Source organism: Cydia strobilella, chromosome 14, assembly GCF_947568885.1.
Source record: "Cydia strobilella chromosome 14, ilCydStro3.1, whole genome shotgun sequence".
NCBI lineage: Eukaryota > Metazoa > Arthropoda > Insecta > Lepidoptera > Tortricidae > Cydia > Cydia strobilella.
The window spans coordinates 7352771-7376095 of NC_086054.1; the positions used below are offsets into that span (position 1 = coordinate 7352771).

The 23325-nt window shown below is 40.6% G+C and overlaps 2 protein-coding genes across 2 annotated transcripts in view; one reads left to right on the forward strand and one right to left on the reverse strand.

The window, feature by feature from the left end:
• Nucleotides 1–14537, reverse strand: part of LOC134747132 (dynein axonemal heavy chain 1-like) — a 69288-nt gene extending 54751 nt beyond the window's left edge. Inside the window, exons 1-12 of the mRNA XM_063681713.1 lie at nucleotides 14252–14537; nucleotides 12945–13055; nucleotides 11996–12118; nucleotides 11075–11220; nucleotides 9917–10055; nucleotides 9501–9586; nucleotides 9091–9195; nucleotides 8595–8739; nucleotides 7326–7452; nucleotides 6689–6810; nucleotides 3364–3453; nucleotides 2043–2122 (exon numbers count right to left, since the gene is read on the reverse strand). Coding sequence (XP_063537783.1) covers nucleotides 2043–2122; nucleotides 3364–3453; nucleotides 6689–6810; nucleotides 7326–7452; nucleotides 8595–8739; nucleotides 9091–9195; nucleotides 9501–9586; nucleotides 9917–10055; nucleotides 11075–11220; nucleotides 11996–12118; nucleotides 12945–13055; nucleotides 14252–14419 — 1442 coding nt within the window. The 5' untranslated portion in view covers nucleotides 14420–14537. The remainder of the gene's footprint in view (nucleotides 1–2042; nucleotides 2123–3363; nucleotides 3454–6688; nucleotides 6811–7325; nucleotides 7453–8594; nucleotides 8740–9090; nucleotides 9196–9500; nucleotides 9587–9916; nucleotides 10056–11074; nucleotides 11221–11995; nucleotides 12119–12944; nucleotides 13056–14251) is intronic.
• A 768-nt stretch (nucleotides 14538–15305) lies between these two features.
• LOC134747355 (uncharacterized) lies at nucleotides 15306–21885 on the forward strand. The gene is made up of 6 exons (XM_063681987.1): nucleotides 15306–15322; nucleotides 15451–15666; nucleotides 17309–17464; nucleotides 17926–17978; nucleotides 18801–18937; nucleotides 21388–21885. The coding sequence occupies exons 2-6, from the start codon at nucleotides 15457–15459 to the stop codon at nucleotides 21858–21860; spliced, it is 1029 nt and encodes a 342-aa protein (XP_063538057.1). The 5' UTR covers nucleotides 15306–15322; nucleotides 15451–15456; the 3' UTR covers nucleotides 21861–21885.
• The last annotated feature ends 1440 nt before the right edge of the window (nucleotides 21886–23325 follow it).

The window sequence follows — 23325 nt, forward strand, 5'->3', positions numbered from 1 at the left end:
AAACCACTATCCCATACGATGTTTCTAAACCAGCATTGGGTTTTCCAGCAGGACTCTGCTCCAGCCCATAAGGCAAAGTCTACACAAGCCTGGCTCGCCTCCAATAAAATCGACTTTATACGGCATGAAGATTGGCCCTCCTCTAGCCCAGATCTTAATCCTTTAGACTATAAAATATGGCAGTATTTAGAGGAAAAGGTGTGCTCAAAACCTCATGCAAATCTAGACTCGCTGAAAAAATCTCTTGCTACGGCAGTGGCCAATATCGACATGAAAGTGGTGCGTGAATCCATTGACGACTGGCCACGAAGACTTCAAGCCTGTGTAGATAATTATGGCGGTCATTTTGAATAAATGTTATACATTTAGATTCTCTAGTTTATAAGCTTTCAAACGCTGTACAAATTATACGGAATAAATTTAAACTTTTGATTTTATTTGATACTATGTATATGACAGAACTTATGAGCCGACTAGGTATATATATAGGTATATATAAAATATCACATTTATGCAGACGATATTCAGTTATATTTATCTTGTAAGCCAAATGATACCTCAAGTGCAGTAGAAAACATAAACGACGATTTAAGACGAATAGTTCAGTGGTCCAACAAAAACAGTCTAGTTTTAAACCCAGCAAAGTCAAAATTCCTTGTGCTTGGTACTGAGAAGCAAAGGCGAACAATGTGCAACCATAACCTCTCGATTAAAGTTGGAGATGACTGTATTGAGCATGTAACGGAAGTAAGGAACTTGGGTGTGCTCATGGATGGCAAGCTTAGATTCCACAACCATGTTTTGGAAATCTCTAGAGCATGTTTTTATAGAATCAAGATATTATATAGTGTACGTAGATACTTAAGTACTGACGTCAGAATATCTCTATGTGAATCTTTAATTCTGTCTAAACTAAACTATGCTGATACCGTCATAGGTGGATGTCTATTGTACCAAACAAAAAAGCTAATGCAGCGGGTGCAGAACGCATGTGCACGTTTTTGTTTTAATATCCCACCTCGAACCCATGTAACTCCTTATTTAAATAATAGCGGGTTAATGAATATGGAATCGCGACGTTTACTGCATTTTGCTTGCATGCTTTTTGGCATTGTAAAAACTATTACGCCCCTTTACCTTTATGAGAAGTTAACTTTTTCACAACGCCATATCAGGGGAGCTATTCGTCTACTTTGCCCTAGGCCGCTGCATTTCGTGGCAGCTTTAAATACTCTGCCACGAAGTGCTGGAACAATATACCTCCTCCTATAAGGAACTCAAAATCAATAAGTTCATTTAAAGTTAATTTTAAAAAACATATTTTAAATTTACAAAAATTATACTCTTGTGCCATTTCTACTTGAATGAACGCCTCCCATATAATTTGTTTTTCCTTGTGTTATACATTAATGACTGTTTATTTACCATAATTTAAATTATTGTATTGTTATTTTAGTTTTGAATAAATAGGATAATATAGGCTTATTAAATTTACTTTTTATATAGTTAAATTTTGTACTTTAGCGTGTAGTTGCGCTCTCTCGGAAGGGTCTCCACGGAAGACCAGCGTCGAGATCCTTAGGTGGATTCTTGACATTAAGCTGAGTGGAGACCTTTTCTGTGACGCTTAATAATAAGTTGGTTCTGTATGTCTCAAGTAATATTTAAGTTAAAATTTAAGCGTTTTTGAATAAATTTATTCTATTCTATTCTATTCTATTCTATTCTAAATTCCCAAAGTTTCTAAAATATGTGTACGCTCTTACACCTTAGACAATAAAGTCGTGTTCACATATTTTGAGCCATTTGTCTGGATCGATATTTTTGCCTTCGACTGTACTAGACAAAGAGCGATAGGTATATATTTTGGTATCGTTGGCGTGTGTGGTGTTTAGCGATACTCTAAGATATCTGTCGGTATCTGTCGGTATTTGCCGATATCTGCCAATATATTATTGGCTTATTGCTCCGTCTGTGACGAGACTGGCGAGCTTTATGTTAGGAAAATAACGCTATCAACAAAATGAACAAGGAAATGTTACCCTTTTCCGACATCTCTGAATGACATGCGTATAGCATGCGCCGTGTTGTTCAACCACGTAATGTTTAGATATTTCAGCATCTACGAATAAGTACCATTTTATATTAACCTAAGGCCCAGCCATACAAATGAAAAATCCAAAATTTGCCACTGAAATTTGAACCTATAGTATATGAAATAGAGCTGATTTTGCGGTGTTGGAAAATTAAACGAAGAGCAAAAGCGACTGTTCCAATTGAATAGGGTTTAAGTTTCGTCGAACAGAGGAGGTAATAGGTGGGACCTTGGGCCTTATAGGAGGTTAAGACGAAAGTGGACGACCGCTTCTCCATACAAATGTAGTCCCCATTTTCCTTCCTCGATATTGTCATAACTTTGCCCCTTCGTTTGACTTTTATTTATTTATTAGTATTAAGAGTTAGGGAGCGAGACAAATTCCATACATTTTTTTAAAAGCTTCTAAGTTTTATAATAGTTGAAAAAAATGTAACGAAGGGGCATAGCTGTGGTTAGTATTAGTATACAACAAACTGCGTAAAAATATTTTCTATAACCAGGCATCGTAAACTGCGAGCGAAATCCATTGAAATGACGTATGATTATACCAGTTAGTTAGTACTTCAATGGATTTCACTCACAGTTTACGATGCCTGTCTATAACATATTGATTTAAACTAACACGATGTTCACTCATAATTTTAAACTAACACGGAACTTAATCGCGTAAAAAACTTACGTTTATTTGTGGCCTGACGAAACATCAGGCCATAAATAAACGTAGGTTTTTTACGCGATTAAGTCCCGTGTTAATTAAAAAAATTCTATAAATAATATGTTAACATCCAGAGAGGAAAATGAGAACTACGTTTGTATGGAAAAGCGGTCACGTGATTTCGTCCCCTCTCCTCTAAGGACCCCCGTTCTGAGTGGTTTCAGTAGGCTTAGCACGAATGCACCGCTGTCTTTTTCTCCCAGGTAGCAAAATGACGTCAGAGACGTCATAATTACGGCATTATTACGTCATAATGACGTCGCTGACGTCATAATGACGTATAAATGCTACTGGGGCTGTCTCATTAGAAAGGAACGGGTAGTATAACAATTTCACAATTAAGGGGCCCACTAGTACTATTAGTTATTCTGTGCTATCAGTACGGTAGTACTATTAGTTATTCTGTGCTATCAGTCCGCCGGACGATATCGGCCTGTCAGTTAGAACAAAAATTTGACGGTTCCAAACAACTGATGGACCGATATCGTCCGGCGGACTGATAGTCAGTGGGCACCTTTACACATTGTGCTAAAGTGGCATTTTACCTTACCATGGATGTGCAATGTTGTTGCGCCGCGTCAAACTCAGCTAAACTAACGTTCCTTCCATAGTTACTTGTGAAAAACAGCATTGATTCCACCTGAAATGGCTCTCGAATTAAAATTTTAAAACATGCAACATAAACTACCGGACAAGTGCGAGTCGGACTCACCCACCGAGGGTTCCGTACTTTTTAGTATTTATTGTTATAGCGGCAACAGAAATTCGCATCATCTGTGAAAATTTCAACTCTCTAGCTCACGGACCATGAGCTGCCTGGTAACAGACAGACACACGGACAGAGAAGTCTTAATAATAGGGTCCCGTTTTTACCCTTTGGGTACGGAACCCTAAAAACTACAGAAGCCACATGGCCAAATGATGATGTTGATGGTGATGATACTTTTTTTTGTATACCACGTCGGTGGAAATCAAGCATACGGCCCGCCTGATGGTAAGCAGTTACCGTAGCCTATGGACGCCTGCAACACCGGAGATATTACACGCTCGTTGCCGACCCTTTAAAAACCTGTACACTCCTTTTTTGAAGAACCCCATACTGTAGCCCCTCGGGAAAACCTCGGCAGGGAGCTCATTCCACAGCCGAAGCGTACGCGGGAGGAAATTTCTCTTATACCGCACAGTACGCGACCATTTATGTGCTAGGGTGTGAGGATGAACACCCTGCCGATGGCGAGCGGTGCGGTGATAGAAAGCGGCCGTTGGCATCATGTCAAACAATTCTTCAGAGCACAGCCCATTGTACAAGCGGTAGAACACGCATAAGGAGGCGAAATCTCTCCTTAGACTTAAAGGTTCAATACCGCTTGTGAGTTTGGGATCGTCGACGATTCGTACAGCGCGCCTTTGGACTGAGTCGAAGGGTCCAAGCTGGCATCTAGGTGCTCCTGCCCAAAGGTGACAGCAGTACTCCATATGGGGTCTGACTTGCGATTTATTTAGCAGCAGTCTTTGCCCCGGAGTAAAGTATCGCCGTGCTTTATTGAGCACACCGAGTTTTTTTGATGCCAGATCAGCCTTCCCTTTCAGGTGGCTACGGAATTGGACGTCACTGGAGATGTCGACACCGAGGATCCCAATACTCCCTGACATGGTAAGGGCTGTGCCTTCGAACTGTGGGATCACAGTAAATGGGGTTTTCTTAGCGGTAAACGCGCAAACTTGTGTCTTGGTGGGGTTGAATCGCACTAAATTGTCCCGGCCCCACACCGAAACTCTGGATAGAGTGCCCTCAATATCCGACACAAGCTTTTCACGACTCTCTATCACCACAGAACGAGGGATGTTGGCACGGCCTGCGTAATAGGCATCCTCAGTACTGTCGTCTGCATAGCAATGAATGTCGTCGATAGACAACATGTCATTGATGTGCAGCAAAAACAGCGTTGGGGATAGCACAGAGCCTTGCGGAACGCCAGTGTTAATGTCCATGCTATTGGAGCAGCTTCCGTCTACTACAGCTCGTATGCGTCTGCCAGACAAAAAGTTAGCGATCCATTTGCATAGTCCCTCCGGCAATCCATAAGATGGTAACTTCGACAGGAGACCCCGATGCCAGACCCGATCGAACGCCTTCGCTATATCTAGGCTAACTGCCAATGCCTCACCTTGACTCTCAATGGCCGAAGCCCAGCGGTGAGTGGGATACACTAGAAGATCACCAGTTGAGCGACCGTGGCGAAAACTATACTGACGGTCGCTGATCAGGTCGTGTTCTTCTAGGTATCTCAGGAGCTTTGCGTTGATTATACGCTCCATGACCTTAGAGAGAAGGGAGGTAATAGCGATAGGCCTGTAATTCGATGGGTCCGATCTATCGCCTTTTTTAGGCACAGGGTGCACAAGGGCCGTCTTCCACGAAGATGGAACATGCCATTTGTTGCTAGAGAGTGGTAAAAGACGCGCCAACACGGAACATAACTCAGGAGCACACTGCTTAAGCACAAGTGCTGGAATGCTGTCTGGCCCGCTCGACTTATGAACGTTTAGGGATAGCAACTCCCGCCGAATATCCCTCTGCGTGAATGAGATTTCGGGCATGGAGTATGCACACCGCGGGATGGTGGGCGGCACGGCGCTACCGTCGTCGTTCAGGGTCGAGTTCGAGGCAAAAAGAGTACCAAGAAGATCGGCTTTCTCTTTTGCACTGTGGACCAGATCACCATCAGCTTTTCGCAGAGGTGGTAACGACGACTGACAAAAATTTCCCTCGGCAGCTTTGGCGAGCGACCAGAATGCGCGACTCCCAGAGGGATAGCCCGCTAGCTTGTCACCAATTCTGCCGACGAAATCGTATTTAGCCCTGGCAATGGCTTTTTTACTGGACCTCGAGGCAGCGTTTAATTTGCGTTTCACATCAGAAACGTTCGGATCCTTATTAGCTACGGCCTTGGTCCAAGCCCTGTAAGCGGCTTGCTTGCGAACTGTAGCTTCTTTACAAGGCCGATTAAACCAAGGTCGTCACTTTGCTCCCGCTGCTATTACCGTGTTGGGAATGAAACAATCCATTCCCAGCAGTATGGTCTCGGCAACACTCCTGACCTATTTCGGCAACAGCGACTGTGTGTCTGGAGTAGGCATTTTTCATTTGGCATTATTAGTGTAGTGTAGCTGTTAAATTCTCTAGTGAGCTTTTAGGTGGCTCGCCGCGTGCCCTAATATCTTCCTGTCCTGCTAAATATTCGAGCCATTTTCAGGATGTCAGCACACCACCTACATAATAGTAGCAAATTGAGGTTGGCCGCCGAGCCTCAGGCTCATCTCGCTTTCTGTCGAGTTCACTACACATTCAGAAGCCACATATGAGGTGGATATCCTAAATGTTTCGTAAAAATTCGCTATTAAATCTTGGTCTAAAGGTCTAAACTCGCTACTCTAAATAACTTGTGTGGATCGAGCTGGGTTGGGTATCTCCAGGTGATGTTGCTGCTGTATACATATCTATGATAAATTGGTCGCATAAATATATTAAATATCATAGAAACTACTACTATTAATTTATAACAGTAATCGTGTTGTTTGTAGTCAACCGTAAGTACTATCAGCGTCAAAAAGGTAAAGTCGGTTGATTCGGTCGGTTGGTTGGTCGGTTGGGGTCAATGTGGTAAAGATTTTCCTTTCTGACTGTGTCTGACTCTGAGCGACGTATACTTGCATAATTGCCCAATGACGGTCTTCCCAACATAAAATTTTATACGCCGGTCTTCTCCACATTTACTTTAGTCGAAATGATCCGCGTACGCTCCTACTTCCGTAACGTAGGGCTTAAATTGATTTGAACTGACTGTTATTTATGTTTCACCAAGCACGGTTACCTTCAAGCATTCGTCGACGACTAAATGTATGCAGGAGACACCCTCCGTGAGAACGAAAAGTGAGTACCACTGGTTATATTTCATTCTGCCTTGGAAATCGTCCATCACACATGGATATCGTCCTGAAATCGTGATGCAGACGCATAAAAACAGCAGAAGTTACTAAGAAGGCGAGGTGTTCAAAAGTATGTAATCAGAATTTATTGTCAAGCGAGTTTTGGAGACAACAATAAACGAAAAGGAGACCTAGGGCTACACGGTTGTTCATCTTACATGCTAACATGTAGGTAGATAGGATGCAGCAAGTGCCGCACGCATGCCTCTTATATACTACAATAAGGCTGCGTTTCGAGGCCAATAGAATCACTTCATTTACCTATCCTCGCTCAGCGCAGGATAGGTTGTCTGTTACCTAACAGACAATTTCTATTGGTTCTTATCAAACACATTTCTTGCTACACATCCTCGCACATCTCTGGTGGGAACGCGGCCTATTTGACAAAGTTACCGAAATTTTCTATACAAATATATAAAGTTTAATTTGTCAAGCCTCGTGTGTTAAAATCCATACTATAATATATAATTATCACGGCGATAAATGTCAAAACCAAAAAGGAAACCAGTATTATAAACATACCATAATCAGGGACAGGAGCTACGTAATCTTTCGTAGGCACTTTTATGAAACTGTACAAGTCCTTGTACTTCGTTATCGTGTTGATGATTTTCATTTTTCCTTCCATCTTTTTGTATATTAGATACGCCTAAAATAAGAATAAGTTTTGGCAAACTTTGTTTATCTATAATATCTTTTATCACTAACTGTACTTTTCTTTCCACAGGAAACTAATACTCATCGAGACAATTCTAACAACCTTGAACATAATTTGGGTTGCTTTGTCACAGATTTCCTATCATTCCTATGGCCACCTCCTGTCGCCATCATCAGATCAGCTCGATGGTACCATAATATTGCATTGTCACCCCACTTAAATGTGTATAAAATATGTGTGTTGGATACAGAGACAGATAGCATTTTGTTGTCGTAAGGCACTACGATATTTAGGGCGACTAAAAATAATAGTGAGTGAAACCGTACTGATCTAAATATTTTGGATATAGGTGCTTACCCACCCACCCAGCCCACCTCTAGTGATTGACCTCAACTTAAAGCAGCACTAGTGACTTTCCTACAAAATTAGGGGCCAATAATTGCGTACTTAGTACCCTAGTATATGAACTACCTAGTATTAGGGCTCCCGATATCCATGCTACATGCCAATCCGTGTATCCGTGGTACAAAGGCCCCAAATTACACGAACCCGCTAAGATCCGTTTTTGAATCTCCATTTTCCTCCGGACTAAGATAAATTTAAATTCCTTTAGTGGGTTTAACTTATTATTCTAATAAATAGTCAATTATCACTAATAGTAATTATTCACGAATACCTAATTCAATCGTTGCTCTTATAGGAGTTATTGGTACTTACACGTAGATAAAGCATCGGATCGCCACTACACGTCAAATACGGGCCGAACCCGCGTGTTAAGTTAAAATTAGAATCCGTGGCTCTGGGTACACGGTACACGGATGCACGAATCTTAATTACACGGAGCCTAATTACACGATCCGAACGGGCCACAAATCCGGGGCCGTGTGACAAGGAAACGGAGCCCCGGCAACAGGTACATGAAACCCAGACACGACCGCGAGCCCTACTACCTAGTCAGTTATTCATATGCGAATACATATATTGTTCGGTTGAGGAAATTGATTCTTTAGCAGTTTACGGTTCACTTTACATTGGACAGCTCTTAGCATAAGTATGTACCAAACTTACTTGAACCGCAAATTGCTAAAGAATCAATTTCCTCGAACTGAGAAAAAGTTTAGCAAAACGTTTACCTCATCCTTGAGCGCTTCCAAGTGTACCTCATCACACTCACGGGCTTGCTTATGGATCCTCACCAATTTGAGGACCTTCGGCATGAAACCCAGCGGCATGGCCGGAAGCCCGTCCAACGCCAGACAATCCAAATATAAATAGAACCTGAAGTCAATTTTCAGTTAAGTCAGAGAGGAAAGCATATGGAGCATGCATCTGTACAGAGGGCAGCATAGAAGTTTTCTGTGTAAAACGCGCACCATGTGTTGTTTTTTTAGTTGTGGGCGGCACACAATCAAGTTCCGTACGTTTTAGTTTATAATAATATTAAGAGCATTTCCATTTATTTTCCATAGAAGGGTTACTTTTGCCTGTGGGATCCTCTTGTCCTATTTAGTTTTAATTCGGTAAAAGTGACACTTCGGCGACGTGGCGTCCGAGTGACAACTTTTGTGTTTGACACGGCGTCGAAAAGGTTAACACCTAAATAATGGATTCCAGAACAAAATACCAAACCTTAAATTGTTTTCGACCTCATTCCGCAAGTCCACAGCAAACTTGACCCTCATCGCAAACGTCTCAGGGTCGTCAGCCTTGAACATCAGTCGGATTCGTGGGATACTGAAAAACAGCCGTTAACTAACTATGACAAATCAGTTCCAACTTGTATTGTATTGCACGCGAATGCGAATGAAACAATTTAAATAATCCTAGCATAGGAGTGGCTCGACAGTCTCGCTCGCGAGATAGACTACCCGCCCTTTTCCACGAGTAGTCTATCTGATCTATCTCGCGGGCGAGATACTGTCGCGCGCGGTAATGTGACTGTACATGTGCTAACAACTATTAGATCTTCTTATATGATATTTTTAAAGCCTGCTCTATATGCATGCTAGCTAAGCTAGTCGGATAATGCAAGCATTTACTCGTATCGTCGTTTACTTCCGTCCAACGCCATGACATGCCATGTCATCGTATTTTCGTTGTAACTGTAAGCTGCAACGTTAGTCCACTGTAAAAAAGATAGGTATCAGACACAGATTGACTGCGTTGTGAATTATATTGGAAGACTCTTGAAAAGAGTGAATAAGTATAATCACCTGCATAAGTAAAGCCCCATTTAGACTGTTCAACTTTACACGAATGAAATTGCGGGTAACAACTAGCAGCGTATAAAAAAATACGAATAATTCTAAATGACGGACGCGATGATAGAAAATTTTCATTTTCTAAAACGGAAACGATGTTTATCTATTTCTTGTGAAATTTCCGAGAACGCTCCCAACCTTTTGGAAACCATCCGTAACTTGGACAGCTGTATTTCAAATAGGAAGATACTAACATCATACACATTGTTGAGCACGTGGATCAGATCCCCTCCAGACTTGGCCTTCCCCTCCATTTTGGGAATGAACGCGAGTCCAGGACACGGATAATGCTCGCTCCCTATTTTTCCAAGAGCAAGCCACTCCTCTGGAATTCTTGAACATGTCATTAAGATAAAACTTTACTTGATTGCCATATGAAAGGTTTATAGGTTGTTACTAAAGCCCTGGGTTTGGGTGATAGTATTATTAGCTGGACGCAACCGACCACGCCCTGCCGGGCTAACACATGATTGGCGCGAGAGTATCTCGCCACGAGATAGACTACCCGTCTTTTACTAACTGTATGAATTAAAGAGGGACGGGTAGTCTATGTCGCGGCGAGATAGTCTCGCGCCAATCATGTGTTAGCCCAGCAGGGCGTGGTCGGTTGCGTCCAGCTAATAATACCATCACCCAAACCCAGGACTTTAATGCCATCATGTGCTCGGCCTACTGACCTTTTTCGCGCGCGACTCCATACTTCTAGCGCGACTTCATGTATGGACTCGCGCGCGAGAACGCAATTCATGCTAGCCGGTCTGTTCTATTTATTCTATAGGATGGAAATGTACAGATGTAGTGCATACGCAGCATACGCTTAAATAAACTTATAATGTGGTGCTGTAAACAACGATAGACCAGTATACTTACTGCTAACTATGTATGTATATTAGTGAGAATATACTTAAGGTCAGAATAAAGGAGATCCGTTCCACAATCGTTTCATACCTACAAATGAGCTGTCAGCTGTTGTCCCTGGTTGCGGGTTTGAAACGAAAAGATGTGCTAAAATGACTATAAATTATTTTCTACTAATGCGGGCTTTTAGTTTTAGGAATCGATCTTAACGATCCGTTGAATAGCAAAGTCCAACTCGTCGTTATGTACAATCAGCTGCAGAAATAGCTGACCCCCCTGCATAGAAATTTGTTTGCAGGGAGGTCAACTATCTTTGCAGCTGACTGTACTAACAACAATACTTTATTGACTATAATCAAAGATATATATAAGACTGAACAATGTGTCTTTGCAAGAAAGTGGATTATCAGTTAACAGTCAGGACGCCCAACCGACCGGACCGGAGGGTGTTGACCGTTTGGCTCTTATAATAATGATGGGTTCTGGTGTCTCACCGGCAATCAAAGTCAGTGTTATCGAATATTTCCAAGAGTAGCTTCGGGAATGGACTGTGCAGACCGTAATGTTGCTGCTCAGTTATCGGGTACTCTGGGGGCGGCAGCAGCCAATAAGGCTGTATACCTAGCTCGCGTAGCATTTTCTGCAAAACATCGTTGAGCATTATGCTAGGATTGGATCTAACTGAAAGTATGATACTAGCTCTAGATCAGCCATTCTCAAAGTGTGGTCCGCGGACCCCTAGGGCTCCGCAGAACCTTAGTTGGGGCTCCGCAAGTATACTTGTAAAGTTGTAGTAATAAGAAAAAAAACCAGCTCTTCTAAAAGTATGTAGGTATATCTGGTCCACAGTGACGAAAGCAATATTTAAATTTGGGGCTCCATCAAATATTTCGCTTTCCAAAAGGGTTCCGTCACCAAAAAAGTTGGAGAACCGCTGCTCCAGATTATTAAATAATAAGTAACATTGAATGTGGTTACAAACGGTTTAAATGCAGAGCGAGTTGATAAGTACACACTATAAAAGACGATTCAAACGAGACTACTATGTATATTAGGTATACCTAGTTGATCTCAATGCAAAGGAATTTTAGTGTAGTGTACCGCTAGCATAAACTTGGAGGATTGCCTTAGGGAATAAGTCTAGATTTTTCTTAAGCTTTTAACCGCATGAGACTGATATATGTATAAGACATACAAAATCGGGCTCATTTCGCCGCGGTCTGATAAATAAGACAAAACTTCGTGTAACTTCGTACCGCCGGCGACACGAGCACGCTCGAATCGCTAGATAAAAAAAAATATGGCGGCTAAGCATTTTACCCGTCATTAAATAAGCACTTAAACAAGACCCAACCGCAGATTGGGGACAGACACACTTACTCGTTCTACTAAAGAAAATAAACAGGCTTAGGTACCTTTATATTTGCAGCCAAGAATTTTCTACGTAATCGTTCGATTTTGACCAATCGTGGCATATCTTTCGGCAATACGATATTCAGAAACTGCAACTTCGGGACAAATGTTGAGAACGGAAATTGCTAAAATAAAGAAAAAAATACCATCAACGTCGAATAGATAGTAACGGATATGGTACCTGAATTTAAATTTGTTGCACAATAAGCAGAAATTTAATACTGACTACTATATAATTGTAAAACTTATGAAACATATTGTTTATACTTTCTGCAACACCCGATAACTAAGGTGTCGTACGCAATATTTGTCCACTTTGGCCGTCAGCATATATTTGATGCTTACTGTGCCTACTTAGTAAATATAATCATCTGCTTGGAATGGAAAGGAGCGCCAGGAAACAGATTTAAAAATAAATATTAAAACAAGGTTAATACTTTCAAACGCTTTACGAAAGGACACTATGGTCTAAATACTGCGTCACTGCGCCTACAAGAAATATTATAGCAATAATATTGCTATGGTAGTTTTGTCAGACACCACTAAATAAAATAGCAACATCGTTACCGGATAAAGTAGTACAGTCGCCATCAGATATATCGGAGCGGCCAAGGCACTCAAAAATATCTGAACACGCACTCTAACGCCTTGACAATAGAGGTGTGTTCAGATATTTTTGAGCACCTTGACCGCTCCGATATATCTGATGGCGACTGTACTATAAAATCAACAGATGAGAATTATGTTTAATATGTCTGTGTCTCACGGAAGTTTTGTTATTAAAACAGATGAGAAATTTAGGTAGAGTCAAGTTTAAAAATATGGGTGCACTCATACTCAAAAATATGTCCCATAGCTCTTATGTCAGCGAAGTTAAGAAATATGGGACATGAAGAAATGACGGCCAAAGTTGGCAAATATCTCGGTACTTACATAATTATGTTTACTTACAACACTCTCGTCTCCTTGGTAGGTGGTCCATCGTCCTGGAGGCAGCAGCATCCTCGGTTTTTGCGGTTTCGGCAGGGACACCAACATGGGCGCCAGAGCAGATGTTTTAGCCTGCCATCAACAGAAGTTAGGGTATTAAATATATTAATAACGGGTCACTGTGCCCGAGTCATCGAGCGCGGAGGGCTGCGGCCCGCAGTCTGCGCCGGTCCGTCACCGTCAACGCAAGCTCCTGATGATACTTCTCGGTACGGAGTGAAACATGTCGAGCGTTTTTCGACTTAAAATACGTGAGTGACCCGTTATTAATGATGATGATGCTCTCCTGACCGATTTCGGCCACAGCGACTGTGTGCTCTGGAGTAGGCAATATTAATATATTTAATATGTCTGTGTCTCACGGAAGTTTTGTTATTAATAAAGAAGTTAGGGTTTTGGCCAAATAACCCTTTTGCAAAATTTCTTTATAGAGACATTTCATTGCGTGGTACCTTATTAGCGACGTACCTAGTATTGGTTGCGTCACTATTTTTGCCATAACGCAAAATTGTAGTTTATATTGATTTTACACGCGTTTTTACGAGGGCGAATGCCGTGAAAAATATTTAAACGTTAACTAGACTATATTTACAAGAGCATACTCCAACCTAGTTTGGTTAGTTGGCTCGATAAAAAAATCGTGAAAACGTCTAATTTTTATTTACCTATTTTCAGATGTAGATATCGTTACTCTGCATATGCAGTATAAATTTTTAGTATAAAATAAAGTGATATTAGCCGTGGGATCTGACGAGCAAACTTTTAAACAGAAGCATACTTTCAGAGTAATTGAGATAAAAGGTAATAAGTTTTTGGCAAAAATTTCATTTTTGGTAAAAGCTTTTATCGCTGACTGTACTTTTCTTTCCACAGGCAACTAATATTCATCGAGACAATTCTAAAAACTTTGGGGTTTTAAACAATTTGGTTGCGTTGTTTTATCACAGAGTTCCTACGCACGCACGCACGCACGCACGCACGCACGCACGCACAGCTCGATGGTACCTTAATATTTCATTGTCACCCGACTTACATATGTATGCAAATTTTCAGCTTCATCGGAAACCGGGAAGTGGGTCAAATTTAACTTGCAAAATTTGACCCTTACAAACATGTTACATACATATTACATACATAGGTACATTGCAAGTTAATAAAAAGCTTGTAAAAAACCCGCTCGACGCTCATATCTTCCGTCGCCAGTTTCGCGTGGCATGCCATATGTTTTGGTTCTTTCTAATTTCCTGGCTTTACGCGAGAAAACTGACCTGTAAAATTAATTTCATCCTTTTTTTGCCACAAATTCCCTTCTCATTTTCATCATTTATCAAATCCGATACGAGTTCGGAATAATATCCCCGTTTGGGAATAGAATCCCTTGTTTGATTGTCGTATACGACATCTTGCTGTCTGATTTTCTTTCTACGGCTGTACATAATTATAAAGTATTCACTTCTACGTAATAGGACTTATACTAATATTATAATTATTTCCAAATTAGAAAATAATCCATAATTTTTGAGTTTATTGACATTTTTGGAGCAACGTCTAGTTTTTTTTCTAACACACGTCGAAAAAAAACCTTCCGCCAGTGTGCAAAAAGCCCTCCACACTCATGAAATGCGCGAATCACGGCGCGAAGGCGCGAACGCGCCGCGTAGTCTGGAGCGCGCTATATAAAACAGACTACCGCACCGCACCGCGACCGTGGTGCGGCGCACGATAGTGGTGTGTGTGTAAAGTACCCTCCACACTCGTGCGCGAATCGCGGCACGAAGCCGCTAACGCGAGTTTGGGGGTGCTTAAGGGTTGTTGATAGAGCCCATAAAAAGGTCCACTGATTATCAGTCTGCCAGACGATATCAGATCAGACTGTCAGTTGTTCGGAACTGTCAACTTTTTGGCTTCCACACGTCTGTCACAGAAGGACGGACGAAGGTCTGCGTTTCAAAAATTGGTCTGTTTATGAAAATTATGATACAATTATTATTAACAAAGTCCGTCCGTCTGGTCTAAGCCTAAACAATTTTATGCTGGCGACATTAACAGATCGATTATTGCGTTGCGCGAACGGCGCGAACCATGCGCGAACCGCAGCCATTTGCAACTTTTGGTTTGCAACACGCTTCTTTTCCGCGTACAAACCAACTAAGTGTGACCAAGTGCAACCAATTAGTGTCAAGAAGTAACTAGTTAATAATCTGTGGTGTCAAACAAAACTAACTCCAACCAAGCAAATTCAATTCAACTTTAGCCCAAAGAGTATTGTAATATGCTTCAGCCTAAACTTAACTAAGTTCGAAGTTTATACAAAACACTACTACAGATACGTTGTAAAGGTAAATAAATAACCTGAAAATTAGGTAGGTAGGTAAGTTAAAACATCGCCTTTGATTCGCTATTTACACTAAATATGAGATCGGTCTTAAATATTCTGCGGTCAACATGAAATAATAGTTTTTTTAAGAGCCCAATGGAACCACGCCGTCGAAGAATGAGAGCAACCTACAAGCAGTTGAACCTGCTTGTGAAGTTCATGAGTGATAACCCCAACTTAGCGAAGGGCGTCAACTATAGGACCGCCTTTGGCAAGCATTATCACGACGCAAAGTGGCATGAGCTTGCGAATTTACTGAATGCTCAGGAGAATGGCATGAATAAGTCGCCAAGAGAATGGAATAGGGTATGTATACTTCTTCTCTCCTTAGCTAAGTAACTGTAGTTAGGCAGAAAGTAATAGTAAATGCAGGAAGTGCCCAAATTCATTAAGAAAGTCACCGATGTTTACACACTTTTATATAGATTCACTGCGTATATGGGCGTTTTTTAGGTTTTTTCCTACTCAGAATCACGAGCCCTATTGAATCTACTAGGTGAAAAAAAAGTGCCCCATTTCTGATCTGATGATGCAGTCGAAAGGTAACCAATAGAACTCCTCGATAGAAAAACACAAACACATCAAGTTTAGGCTCATTAGAAAGGTCTTGAGAAGTACTTGATAGACATGCAAATGAAAAATGCAATAAAAGTCTGTCACAAAAAACATTTTTGATAGTAACTTATTAACACCTCCAGTGCCAAAAACCTGATAGTCGGGTTTGTTTTGTATTGGAAATGGGGCGCTTGGCACTGAAAGTGTTAAAAATGAGTCACATTTCTGCTAGAGTTGGACCAAGTAAAGTCTGCAACGACTTTGATAGCATATGCAGTCACAGGGCGGACATACTATACATCAACACTTGTGTTTCTATGTGTGAACGGCATGTCTGTACACGCGGCATGCGTCATTGTGTGAGCAATTTGCTCAAAAAACAGTACTGAGCGGTCGGCAAAAGGTCGTCAATCTGCTGTTGTTGTATGACAATACTATAACTTATTCTCTGACGCAGTGCAAGTGTTATTTGTACGTCATAGTTTCATAGAAGTTTGATGTTTAAAATAACACTTGCACTGTGTGTGTTATCAAAATCGTTGCAGACTTTTCTTGGTCTGACTCTGGTGGTCTGGATTATTCTAAACTTTCCCTCTAGTAACTTGAACTATTGTTGATTAGTGGGTTAAACGTGTAAGTAAGTAAGTCGTTTATTGCAAACCATGGTACAATACAATAGATGTTACAATTAAAAAAGATCACATGGCACCCTGGTAGGGTATAACAATTATCCTTAAAACTACATTAACTAAATACTAGTGTAGAAATATGTTAAACCGATATACTGGTTGATTTTTGAGCTTCATATTAATATTGTGCCTACATAACCTAAATAAATGTTGTCTTTTAAAGTAGTAGTAGTAAAACACTGTATTGCACAAAACAAGTACACATAGAAAAAAGAGAATACAATAAATCTGTACAAAGGTATTCGTGACGTTATCAAGCAAAATTCATCACATTGTTGCTTACCATAAGGACGAAATTTGCTTGTATCATTCTTATTTGTGTTTTTAAAAATATTGTACTTGTACTGAATCATCTGGTCAATTTTAAGAAAATGCATGTTAGGTTTATCAGGTGTGCTGTGGGGGATATGCACCTGTACCTATACATAAACCATCTGGGGCCTGTTTCTCAAAAGCTTGTAACTTGTAATACAAGTGGAAGTCCCTTTTTAACAAAAGCTGTAAAAAAGTGACATCCGCTTGTATTACAAGAAACAAGCTTTTGAGAAACGGGCCCCTGATCTTATCCTACCATTTATTAAACTTTTTTTTTTTCAGTTTACTTGTTTCTAGACTCACATTATTTTTCTTTACACTTACAGATCAGTAACAGGTAAACAATATACCTACATGCATGCTTATTTACATGAAACTAATGTTTCCAGTATTGGAAAGATCTCAAAAGTGGTATCAAGAAAAAGGTTCAAGCAATGAAAAATACTGGCCGTTCAAAACCCTTCTTGAGCAACATCGAACAAATCATTTATAAGAACCTGTGTAATAATAGAAGCAAAAAGAATGCTGTTGCTGACGAAAAAGATGTAAGTATTACGGTTACATACCCAAATCACCCCAAATGGTAAAAACGGGACTGTATTACTAAGACTCCGCTGTCCGGTTTTTTTTACCAACTGCTTTGCTCTTATCTCAATATACTGTAATACCATATACATTATATCTTGTGGGTTAAGTGATGTTTTTAAGACAGTCAGTTTCTCAGTAAAAAGGTGGTAATTAATGTCAAAACATTTTGTCTAGCAATAATAGCAAATAAATTAATATATTAAACCGGGTCACTCACGTTTATAAAGTTGACGATTACTCGTCATGTTTCGCTCCATAACGAGGAGCATTTTCAAAGAGCGCTCGCGTTGACCCGACTCGACCCGCGCCCGACGCGTTGGTGAGTGACCCGGTTTAATATATTTAATATGTCAGTGCCTCACGGAAGTTTTGTTGAATTAATATAATTTACATTAAAGCATCTTTTTTTTTGTTTTAGTGCAGTTATCTCCAAATCCCAACAGAATCTGACCATGAACCAGAACAATACGAGTAAGTCCTTGTTTAATCTTTGCTCTTATTTCACAGCTCTTACGGTTGCATAACCGGATATGCTACTGCTTGTAAGCAGTGGCATATGTTGCTTTAGTGCACTATGTATACATATGTGACGTTTTCAAGTACCACATTGTAGCATACCATAAGGACGAAATTTGCTAGTATCTTTATACAAATAACCTGTAGGAGCGTCCTTATGGCAAGTGATAAAGTGGTACCTTTTGATTGAAAACGACACATATGTTAATGAGAGCAAGCGCTTTATCGTGTGATCTAATGATGTCTTGTGCGATAAAATCTATTGTCTTTCACTTAAACATTATATTACCCAATGTCAGCCAAGGCAGTGATGTTACATTATTTCCTTTACTTTGGGTTAGTATATTTGGTTAAGAGAATAACACCGTATGTAGGTCATTTTATGCCACCTACTGATATTGTACAGATATTTGTATTGTATAGGCAAATCCAAGTAATTAAGTAAAGTATTGCAAGTAAGGGCGATCTAAGAGACGCAATTATACGTTAGAGGGAGCAAGCGATTCCGATGTATAAGCACCTCACCCGCTTAGCAACTTGTCCGGCCGATTTTTTTTCTCGAGGTTCGGTTTTGCTCTAGTTTCGCCCGAAACAGAACATTCGGCCGAAACATGATTTTTATGCCGAAACTGAAAATTCGGTCGGACACTAAGGGTAGTTTTTGAGTTTTTTTTACGAAACCCAACAAATTGATGAATTACTTATTATTATTATTATTTATTTATTTAATTAAATACAGTACCCGCAAAACTCATCTGATAAATTAATATTTTTCAGGGTAGAATACCTGGAGGATACCTCATGTGACGAGACGCAAATGACGGATATTGCAGACATAGAATCAGCAAGTTTCGATTTAGGCCTTCATGATCCTAGTCTCAGTGGTGTGAAATCAGAACTTGTTGATAGAAGTGGTATGTTATTATTCTAAATTCTGTGTTTTAAGTGGGGTTAAAAGCATGCTATCAGAATTACACAATTTATTCTGCAAATACCTGTAAATACACTCACTGTGTTCTTTTAAGGACCAGGGGCCCGTTTATCAAAAGCTTGTAGCTTGTAATAAAAGTGGAAGTCCCTTTCACTGGCTCTTGAGACACAGGGAAACCTACTTTGAGAGCCAGGAACCAATGTTATGTAATAATTTGAAGTTGCAATAAAGATTTTTCTTTTTTCTAACAAAAGCTGTCAAAAAGGGACTTTCACTTGTATTACAAGCTACAAGCTTTTGATAAACGGGCCCCTGCTTTGTCCATAATCTATCTACATAGGAAATCATTATATGCATTCATTATATACCATATCCTTCACACCGCTGCTCAAAATACGCCGAGTTTACTTGGATGCATTCGATAAAATCGTGACGCTTACGTCACGTCACTGCGATTCCGTACCGTCACCGTATTTTGAACAGCGGTGAGGCCGAACCTTTAAAGAGCCGGAAACGCGCATTTGACACCCCCTTAATGCCGCGTAGGCGTACCATCTGGCCCCTATTTCACCACGGTGACAGGTGCGACAATTGTCGACATCATTGTTGCTGACGTCACAGGCCTCCATGGGCTACGGTTACCGCTTACCATCGGGCGGGCCGTATTCCTGTTTGCCACCATCATTGTATTATTTAAAAAAACTTTATTATATCGGCAAAAAACAGGTAAGTTTGTGATGATGATGATGACAATTGTCAGATTAAAAAGAATTTTCAGTAATTCTTGACAGGAAATGAGTTCTGTGTCGGAATTTAGTGACAATTGTCGTGTTTCTTGTTATGTAATTGTCATTAGCTTCGCAAAATAAGCACTTATTTATTGGCGATATAATGTTTTTTTTTAATTAAAATGTTGGTAGCAAACAAGCACACCGCCCGTCCGATGGTAAGCGGTTACCGTAGCCTATGGAGGCCTGTGACGTCTGTAATAGTGATTTCGACAATTGTCGTACCTGTCACCGTGGTGAAATAGGGGCCAGGTAGCGAACCGTAAACTAACTTGGGAAGAGTCAGGTCGGAGTGGGACTAGAGCCAATCGCCGATCATAAAAAAAATGTCTGCGAGTTACTTCCGGAAAAAGGTGTATGGGCATTAACGGCCGGTTAGCAAACATCACAAAACTGACGTTAGGAAAGTGACAGGTAGATGTGCCTTAAACACAACTTAAGTAGCGCTTTATAGTACAAGTTAAACACCTGTAGTTAGTGTGCCATATTATTGTTATTTCTGGAAACCTAACTTTACAAGTTCTTTGCTGGCCAGCTATTCTGAATTCCACCAATGAACAGTTGCCAGGCGCCGAGATCAAACGATAAAAGTATCACAAACTAACTAGAGGCACAGATTATATAATAGTTCTTACGAACAGATACTTATCTCTCAAAGAAATGCAAATACCTACCGTTTTGATACCTACACAAAAATACAATGGAGTGACCTTCAACGCGCCGCTCCCCGCACCGCCCGCACCGGCACAACGCTAGGGTTGCCGACGCTTCTTTCAAATACTTAGGTGTATTAGGTAGATATCTAGCTATAAATGTGTCGTAAAAAACATTACCTACATCTTTAAAATAATTCAATAGTACCTACGTCGCTTGTAACTATCGTAAAAATAATAACAGTAAATATATTAAGAATGTCTATTTACTTTTCCTCATCCATCGAAAGAAGGAAAAACTATATTTTTTATTTGTTTTGTTGTTTCTGCATCCATCCACACTACAAGCTGTGTTATTCGTTCGTGACGAAGACATTTCTTTGGCATAGCGCGCGGTGACGTGCGTGCGCGAGCGCGTGTGGCAACCAAGTTCAACCAACTGGCTAGCTTGAGTCCCGCCGGCGGGAAGCGAGTTGTAGGTATAAATCCGAGCTCGCGCGGAGAGTTCCATAGGCCTGCTAGAGGGGCTATGTTACTCAAATTGGATACCTTTTCCGAAGCTACCTCTTGACTTGACTTAACATGCATGCATATAGACCAACTATAATAAGCAAATCTTGTCAGAAGAAAAAGGCGGCAATTTAAAAAATGTAGGCGCGAAGGGTTATCGCCCCAAATTTGAATTTGGCGCCTTTTTTTACTGACAGGGTTTGCTTAACCAACTATACATTCTGATATGTAAAATAACATTGCTTTTACCAATAAAAAAAATGGCGACTAAATATTAATGAATCTAATAAATAATGATACATGAAATTTAAAACATAACATTAAATGTGTCGTTTTCAAGCAAAAGGTATCACATTGTCGCTTGCCATAAGGACGCTCTGACAGGTTTTTCGTATAAAGATACAAGCAATTTTCGTCCTAATGGTATGCTACAATGTGGTACCTTTTGACTGAAAACGTCACAAATGTTGACTAATTTACAGGTCAAACACTGGATCTTCTGGATCGAGATCACTTCTTGATAGATACCATTTTGAACGAGTCAAATTCCAACATAGAATCCAAACAAGACGTGCCAGAGGAAGGAAGTGTCATAAACAACGTAAAGGATAAAAATAATGATATCAATCTAAACATGAATGACTATAACAGTACTGATGTCTTAACAGATATACGAAATCATCTTAGAGAGTTAGTCGCTGTTCAAAAGGATAGAGCGGAAACCGAACTAAGAGTAGCAAGCGCGCACGAAAGAAGGGCCATTCTTGAAGAAAAGAGAGTGAAAATAGAAGAAAGGCGCTTGAAAATGGAGGAAAGGAGAGTAGCTTTAGAAGAAAGGAAAATGGAAGCTTTAGAAAAAAGATCGTTTGCTCAGGAAAGGTTAGCTTCCGCAGCTGAGCGGAAAAATGAAATTAGAGAACACAGGATGGCTAATAGTGGTTTTGTTATTACTTGAATGTCATATTGAAATAAATAGAGTTCCGTAAAATGGTGCTACTCTGGGTAACTATGCTCCAATGGTTGGCCGGTTAAAGTATTTAGCAGATGGCGCCAGCATAGCTTGCCCTGTCAATCCCTGGAATTTAGTAATTTTTTTTTAATGGAATTGTATGCCCTGGATGCCAGCCTTTTAAGCCAAATCTCATAGAAAAAGGGGCAAGCTATGATGGCGCCATCTATGCAAACCTTTGTCAGTTGCCAACCCCAGTCAGTAAAATGCTTTAACGTTTTAAGTATCATGTACAGAGAGAGAGAGAGAGAATAAGAGATGAAAACTAAAGTTTAATGCGAAAAAACGAAAAACTTTATGGGAGGGACCCTAAAAAATTATTTCGTAGTTTTTATTTTACCGTTCTGTCGCCATGCATGATTTATGTATCCATACCCATATGCTTACACTAAACTCTGATTTATAATTAAATTCCAATAATCTTACCTCACTTTTTCTCTTCTCCGTATGTTTTAAGAAACTAAACAAAGCTAATAGGATACATCTATATTTATTTTAAATGCTAGAGTATGCAAAAGGGAAATTTGAGTTTACTTCTTTACATATTTTCCATTATTACGAAAGAAAAAGGATCTGAATGAGGTTAGTTTTTTGGAATTTAATTACAAATCAGAGTATAACGATAACGATCACTGAGAAAAGCCGCGGACGGACACAGACAGACATGGCGAAACTATAACGGTTCCTAGTTGACTACGGAACCCTAAAAAGGAAAAGTTTAGGACAGAGGGTAATGGCTCGTGTACACCATGGCCCAGTGTAGGCCAGTCCTAGTCCAAGGGACGCATTTATGCGTTAGAAGGAGCAAGTGATATTGCTATCTCATTCAGCTGCGTCCTAATATACTGGCCTACGCTGGGCCATGGTGTAAAGGAGCCATAAGATGGGCACTAATTCTCTTGACATAAAGCTCCCTCTACACTCGTGCGCGAATCGCGGCGCGAAGCTAGTTCGCTAATCAGCGAAATCGACTCCACACTCGCGTTCGCGGCTTCGCGCCGCATAGTCTGGAGCGAGCTTAAAACATGCATTCTTTGCTCCTTATTCTATAAGCCCCTCCACAGTCGTGCGCGAATCGCGGCGCGAAGCCGCGAACGCTAGTGTAGTCCATTCGCAGATTTGCGGCTATAGGTTATTTGCTGCACTTAGGCCCCATACTTACCTATTTACACGCGCGCGTAAAAGCCGTAACAGACTACCTTGGTGCGCCGCACCCATAAGTGAGAGCGAGAAAGAGATCGTTAGGTGCGGCACACCAAGGTCGCGGTGCGGTGCGGTAGTCTGTTACGGCTTTAACTCTTGCTCCAACTTCACTCACTGTGTAAAAAGACTGATACTGTTCATGGTGTGCTGGGTTACGTCCAAAGAATATAATACTCACTAGGAGATCACGGCGCGAAGCAGCGAACGC